Source organism: Podarcis erhardii (genome assembly GCF_964252035.2).
Source record: "Podarcis erhardii genome assembly, chromosome: 5".
Taxonomy (NCBI): Eukaryota; Metazoa; Chordata; class Lepidosauria; order Squamata; family Lacertidae; genus Podarcis; species Podarcis erhardii.
In genome coordinates, this window is record NC_138509.1 from 12,275,120 (window position 1) to 12,282,733 (window position 7,614).

The 7,614-nt window shown below is 45.0% G+C and overlaps 1 protein-coding gene across 2 annotated transcripts in view; it reads right to left on the bottom strand.

Moving 5' to 3' along the window:
* Positions 1–5,890, bottom strand: part of TMEM72 (transmembrane protein 72) — a 142,355-nt gene extending 136,465 nt beyond the window's left edge. For both annotated transcript variants that reach the window (XR_014157094.1, XM_081864417.1), the window contains exon 1: positions 4,438–5,890. Coding sequence is in view for 1 of the 2 variants with exons in the window: in XM_081864417.1 (XP_081720543.1) it covers positions 4,438–4,633 (196 nt within the window). In the remaining variant the exon portion in view is untranslated. The remainder of the gene's footprint in view (positions 1–4,437) is intronic.
* Between the last annotated feature and the right edge of the window lie 1,724 nt (positions 5,891–7,614).

Below are 7,614 nucleotides of genomic sequence, written 5' to 3' on the forward strand. Positions count from 1 at the left end.
GATGCTCCCTAGGTCCCCGGCTGGGGACTAGGGAGGGAGAACGCCCAATGCCTGAGCCAAGGTCTACCCACATTTGAAATTTAATAAAGTTGTGGCCAATTTAATCCCATAGCACGTTGTCTAGAGTCGTTATTCCACATGACGGGGGGGACCACTCGGGATCTGGGGACTCCGCCTGTCCACGCAATAGCTAATTATGCATGTGATTCCATTTGTTTTTACAAAGATACCCCTCCAGAGGGGAATCCTATTTTAAATGAAATATATATGCAGAATTTGGTGCTTCCAACCCTATCAAGTTTGCCTAAATGAGTCCATCTCTCGCACTGAGTGCCTGCTTATGTCTGAGCTACTGGTTTGTGGTCAAATAAAGTTGTTGTTTTTCCTTAAACAGTCCAACTAATGATATGCAAAATATTACACATAATATATGTATATTATATACAAATGAGTCAATATTTTTGCAGCATAACTGCGTAAGTGGTGTGGGTTTTTTTACACTTATGTGCACTGGTTACTTTAGGAAACCAGGAGTATTTAATACATAAAAATTCTGCATGTAGTCATGCATATAATGTGATAACCTTTCATATTTTCAGCGGAACTGGTGAGAGGAAAATGGGAACCTGAAAGATTCTGTTGGATAAGCTCCACACAGTGCTGGATTTATGTATAAGCTAAACAAGCTATAGCTTAGGGCTCCAATCTCTTGGGGGCCCCAAAAAAAATTTAAAGGAAAAAACTGGGTGTATATTTCCAAAATTTAAGATAAAAAACAAATAAAATAAAACCTACATATAGCAACAGTGTTTTCTCTGGTGTAGGCTCCTATGATGTAAGTCATGGGCCCTGCCTGCTAGCCTGCTCCCTAAAATATCACAGTTCAACAATTACTTTGATAAAATACATATTTTGTTATGTGCAAATGGCTTTAGATACCTATTACAGTGGTACCTCAGGTTAAGTACTTAATTCGTTCCGGAGGTCCGTTCTTAACCTGAAACTGTTCTTAACCTGAAGCACCACTTTGGCTAATGGGGCCTCCCACTGCCACCGTGCCGCCAGAGCACAATTTCTGTTCTCATCCTGAAGCAAAGTTCTTAACCCGAGGTACTATTTCTGGGTTAGCAGAGTCTGTAACCTGTATGTAACCCAAGGTACCACTGTAGGTCCATAAATTATCATATAGCATATATGATGCCCTAAACTTCTGAAGGTAATGGGGCCCTTTATATGTCCAGCTATCCTTTGTCAACAACAAATTGTCGGTGTTTTTTTGTGTTGCATATATGCTATATGGTAATTTATGGACCTAATGGGTATCTACAGCCATTTGCACATGCAGAATGTAGGTACCCTATATATAGAAATGAGCAAACCAGTGATATTTTAGGGAACAGGCTAGCAGGCAGGGCCCATCACTTACATCATAGGAGCCCACACAACACAAGACACTGTTACGATATGGATGCAATGCAGCTGCAAAGTGCTAGCTTGAAAAGTAAACATGATGGGAATGTTGGAACTGCCCGTAGGAATCAGAGGGACAGTCAATTCACAGTGCGAAGCACCGGAATTAGCTCAGAGTGTAATATGAGCTCTTCCGTTTGTTCCTGTCCAGGAAGTGCAGGAAGTTTTTGCTACTAGACTGCTGGAGCTTGAGGAGAGCAGTCACGTTTTTTGTAATGCTGCAAAGACAGAAATAAAGGCATGTAAATACGTTTCTGTCTATCTCTTTCCCCTGCCCGGGGGGGGGGGGGGCAGGAAAGAGGGGTGTGTTCTTCTCACGCTGAGAAGGATCGCTTATTGCGACCTAGCCTGGATCTTGCTGGGGAATGCAGCCAGGGAGGTCAACAGGGAATCATGCCGGGTGCCTGGGAGAGTTGCCAGTTTCTCCTGATATGGGCTTGATTCCCGACAGTATGTAGGTTTTATTTTATTTGTTTTTTATCTTATATTTTGGAAATGTACATCCAGGGTTTTTTTCTTTAATTTTTTTGGGGGCCCCCAAGAGAGGGGGGGCCCTAAGCTATAGCTTGTTTAGCTTATACGTAAATGCAGCACTGTCTTCATAGCATATAAATTTCTGCATGAACTAGCAGTAACTGCAGTGTTTCTGCAGGAGGCCCTCCCAACACGACTGTGTGAGCTCATCTCTTGAGGTGGAGATACTGGTGACTGAATCTGCATAGCTTATGCCTGCATGGCACAAGATTTAGGTGCTCTCCTATGGAATCTTTCCTATTGCTAACAAATCTCCATGTCCGGTGACAACACTTTTGAGCTGGAAAACTACAGACTGTAATTTAACGAACTGCAGTTGATTTACTTGCATTGCTTACATGTATTCAGCTTTGCCGAATGCTTTCTTGTTCGTTTGTTTTAAATAATACTGCTGCAAGGATACTGCTGCAAGTGGAATTCAAGATTCCACTCGTTGCTATTATTTGAGCAAGATAGGGGGGGAATTTACCCTGTTTGATAGCGACCTAGTAAAGACTCCAGTGATCTGAAAGTATTTGCCACACGGTGCAATCCTCCCGACTTGTGGTTGCTGGGCAGGCAAGATTAGCCCTGCGCTGCCCAAGGCATTTTGCTGCCTGAGGCAAAGCAAAGCAGGCCACTCCCACCAAACCTAGTTCCAGGGTACCAAGGCTGGATCAAGTTGTTTTGGCACCTGAGGCAGAAAAATCCTACAAGCATCTTTGAAGATGGCTATCCTCTGAATTCTTCATACAGACCTCCCAGCCTGTCCCCCTGTACAAGAGTCTCATATCTGTCTGCTTAATAGCATGCAGTGCTTTTTTTGGGGGGGGGTACACAGGGGTACGCATACCCCTAAACATTTTGGGAATCTATGTTTGGCCTCATTGAGAGGCAGTATTTCAATATGAGTAGGAAAATGAGAGTAACCCTAAACATTTTTTTTAAGGCAAAAAGCACTGATTGCATGTTAAAAAAGGTAAAGGACCCCTGAAAGTTAAGTCCAGTCGCAAACGGCTCTGGGGTTGTGGCACTCATCTCGCTTTACTGGCCGAGGGAGCCAACGTTTGTCCGCAGACAGTTTTTCCGGGTCATGTGGCCAGCATGACTAAGCCGCTTCTGGCGAAACCAGAGCAGCGCACGGAAACGCTGTTTACCTTCCCGCCAGGGTGGTACCTATTTATCTACTTGCACTTTTGATGTGCTTTCGAACTGCTAGGTTGGCAGGAACTGGGACTGAGCAATGGGAGCTCACCCCGTTGCGGGGATTCGAACCACCGACCTTCCAATCAGCAAGTCCAAGGCTCAGTGGTTTATACCACAGCACCACCCGCATCCCAATTGTATGTTATGTGTACATAATTCCTTACATCAGGAGAGAACGATGGAAGAAAGCATCTCTACCCTGGTACAGTACTGAAGAACAGAGGTGCTGTTAAGCTAAAATAAAAAATAAAAAAATTGTAGAGGTTGCATGGCCATCTCTCAGGGATTCTTTAGCAGTGATTCCTGCATTACAGGAGACTCGACTAAAGGACCCTTGGTGTCCCTTTCAATTTTACAATTCTGTGATTCTATAACCTCGAGCAGGAAAGAACAGGCGCAGATAGTTGGAGACCAGCCAGGTTGTCATGTTCCTGCCCACTCAGTCAGCTTGAAACAGCGCAGCAACTTTCTGCAAAAGTTGTTGTTCTTAAGGATGCTTCGCCACCTCTGCCAACATTCACCTTTGCTTTGAAAGCAGATTGGTTTCTCCCTCCTACCCTCAACCACCCATGAATTCACCGCAGAGAGTTACCAGCAAAAACTTCAGGACAGTGCTAGTTAAAAGATGGGCGTCTTGTCAGGTCTTCAAAACTCAGACAACTAATCTAGTTCATCCTTGAACACCTCCGTCGCCCTCACCTGGGGCAGGTTCTTGTACTGCATTTTGTGAAACCCATATAAACTGGGATTGGCGAGGAGATTCAAATCAGATCAAATTTTAATCTACCACAAGCAAAAACCAGGAGGAACAAAGTGGTGAATACCATCTGGGAATTCACATTAACTGACAAATTGACACAAAGGATACATTTGACCAGGGGTAAAAAAAGAGGAAGAGAAACAGATAATCAGCAGATTAATGGCCTTTTATCATGTACACCAATAAGAAAGATGCTGTTAAACCGGTGCCATTGGTCTTTAAACATATAGTATATGGATTATGCCGTTTAATTTCTATTTGTTCAAAGGGGACGGACTCTCAGGAAAAGAACTGTGGATCTATATGTACACTGCCCGAATTTATTGCTTATAGGTTTACTTTAATTCATTTTGTAATCTTGGGAAGGTTTCTGGTGTCAAAAGTAGTATGCCTGTATAAGAAAATAAAGTAAGAATGAATTTCAAAAACCAGAGTGGTATCCATGTCAGAAACGCGGGGCAGAAAATCACACCAACAGTGCTGCTTACCTGCTCCAGTGGAGATTCCCAAAAGTCGGCAGGTATATTCCAGAGTATTCCAAAAAGCTGCTTGCTTCATGTTGGCTGGGCAAGAAGCGCTTTGAGCTTTTGGAAATTCTTGAGACAGACCTGGGCTCTGACTTCCTGCACTGAGATGGAGTGAGCCTGGAGTCAGGGATCCCCGCCCTTCCCAAAGGAACATCATTCCAATGTGCTATACACAAAAAAGACCCCAAACAACACACCCTTTTTCCATGGAGAAGCAGTTAGCGCTGGTCCCAGCGGGACTGGGTTGTCCTTCTGGTGCTACCATTGTCTTGCATCCCTCAGTGGGACAATTAATGATTACCAGGCAGAGCAGGAACCTCAGCCAGTGCCTGAGGGCCACTCTCCCCTTGCTTCATGTCGGTGCATACTGAAGGCGAGCAAAAGTCTTGCTCCTGCACATTGGATGCAGATTAGTTGCCATGGGGCTTAAGGCTTTGCTAGCTGCTTTTCAGAGCACTCCAGCTCACTCCGAAGAGACCACGAGGGGTGCAATAGTTCTCACCTGAACAGCAAACATGTCCAAAATGAGATGCCACTTCGCTAAGTATCTGAAAACTCATAGGGTTCTTCATGTTTCCTTTTACGAGACACTCCTCGTCCACATTACAGCCATTTAGAGTGCTTCCCCTTTGGAGAAAACATTGAATTATTTATTCCCATTAAAAGCCAACGCACGCCTTATAATCAAGGAAATTCTTTTCCAGCTGCAGCACATTTATCTGCAGTAAGCTGCCGAAGTCTAGGAAGCCTACTCGCATAATTAAGAAATAGTTCCTATTTAATCTCAAGCATATTTCGCCTAGATTTGCCATTTCCTGATTAAGCAACATTTGGGTTAACTTTGTCTACTTTGCTATAGTCCTAGATCTTCCAATCAAGTTCTGCTTCTAAATGCCTAGCAACATTACAGTTTAGCAACAGGAGCAGAAATTCAAATCAGCTTCCAGCAGCACATTTTTCAAATAGCTCTTTCATAATCCAGATTAATTTAGCAAATGCCTGAATCCTGCCTTAAGCCCATCTATAGTACTGTTCTGTGCACCAGAAGCTCCTCAATTCTAAATAATACATTCATTTGATTGATGTTACAGACGGATCTCAAGAAAAGATTTGTTCGCAAAAGGTGCTTCCGGACAGTGGCTATTTTGGGGTGGGATTCCATCATATACAGTGGTACCTCGGGTTACATACGCTTCAGGTTACATACGCTTCAGGTTACACACTCCGCTAACCCAGAAATAGTGCTTCAGGTTAAGAACTTTGCTTCAGGATGAGAACAGAAATTGTGCTCCGGCGGCACGGTGGCAGTGGGAGGCCCCATTAGCTAAAGTGGTGCTTCAGGTTAAGAACAGTTTCAGGTTAAGAATGGACCTTCGGAACGAATTAAGTACTTAACCCAAGGTACCACTGTACCAGCAAACGCAAGTTTTGCAACTGAAGGTGGTTTGTTTGAACAACAAACCCATTCCCCCCCCCCTCGAAAAGCAGGCTTCTTGTGAAAAGGAAGTCAAGAACATGCACCGGAAAGTGTGTGATAACAATTGTGCCTCCCGTGGCATATAATGTGTCATTGTGTCTAGCTGTTAACCAGAAGGTTGGTGGTTCGAGGCCACCCAGGGACAGCTGTGGGCAGGATTCCTGCACTGCAGGGGGTTGGACTAGTTGATCCACAGGATCCCAACCAACTCTAAGATTCTATGATGCAATGTTGCATAACCACCTTGCGAGTCATTGACTGTGAATGATCAATCAATAGCCGGCATTGTCTAGCCTCTGCACAAACTTTGTGGAACTAAATCAGGAAGAGTGCTCGATAAACACGTCACTGGATGTGACCACGGATGTAAAGTGCTTGCTGTAAAGCATGGGTAGGCAAACTAAGGCCCCGGGTGCAGGATCCGGCCCAATCGCCTTCTAAATCTGGCCCACAGAAGGTCCAGGAATCAGCGTGTTTTACATGAGTAGAATGTATGCTTTTATTTAAAATGCGTCTCTGGGTTATTTGTGGGCCACTGGAATTCGTTCATTCCCCCTCTCAAAATATAGTCCAGCCCCCCCACAAGGTCTGAGGGACAGGGGACTGGCCCCCTGATGAAAAAGTTTGCTGACCCCTGCTGTAAAAGGTAAAGGTAAAGGACTCCTGTATGGTTAAGCCCAGTCGAAGGTGACTATGGGGTTCCAGTGCTCACCACACTTTCAGGCCAAAGAAGCTGGTGTTTGTCCACAGACAGCTTTCCGGGTCATGTGGCCAGCATGACTAGACCACTTCTGGCGCATGGAGACACCATGACGGAAACCAGAGTGCATGGAAACACCGTTTACCTCCCCACCACAGTGGTACCTATTTATCTACTTGCACTGGCATGCTTTCAAACTGCTAGGTTGGCAGGAGCTGGGACAGAGCAACGGGAGCTCACTCTGTCGTGCAGATTCGAACCGCCAACCTTCCGATTGGCAAGCCCAAGAGGCTCAGTGGTTTAGACCACAGCGCCACCCACTGTGTACCGAACATTGGTTCAGAAGGAAGCACAACTGCTTTTGTTCTGTGAACCACCCTGAGACCTCCACGTACAGGGCAGAATATAAATTCAATTAACAGCAAGAGCAGCAACACCACCAAGTCAGTGTGCTTTACTCTAAGGAAAGGACTGCAGCCTTAGGCTCCTTACATTGCACAAAATTTCCCTAGCTTGCAATTAGTACATCCGGGCTTCCAATAATCCAATCACCTGTTTTATTCCTATCAAAACATCTGGGGAAGGGCACTGGGGTCTAAAACACCTTAAGCAGAGGTTGGATGTCTATTTGTCATGGATGCTTCTACGGACATTCCTGCATTGCAGGGGGTTGGACTAGAATCAGGCATCCCCAACCTTTGGCCCTCCAGATGTTTTGGACTACAATTCCCATCATCCCTGACCACTGGTCCTGTTAGCTAGGGATCATGGGAGTTGTAGGCCAAAACATCTGGAGGGCTGAAGGTTGGACTAGATGACCTTGGGGTCATCTCTAGCGCGCAAAGAATGACTGAACTGCTCTCCGAGTTTCGAGGTTTTAAGGCGCTTTTATTTAAAAATCACCAGTTTAAAAGGTCCGAGAGAGCAGGCACTCTCGCACTGCACTTATGTTGTTGAAGGC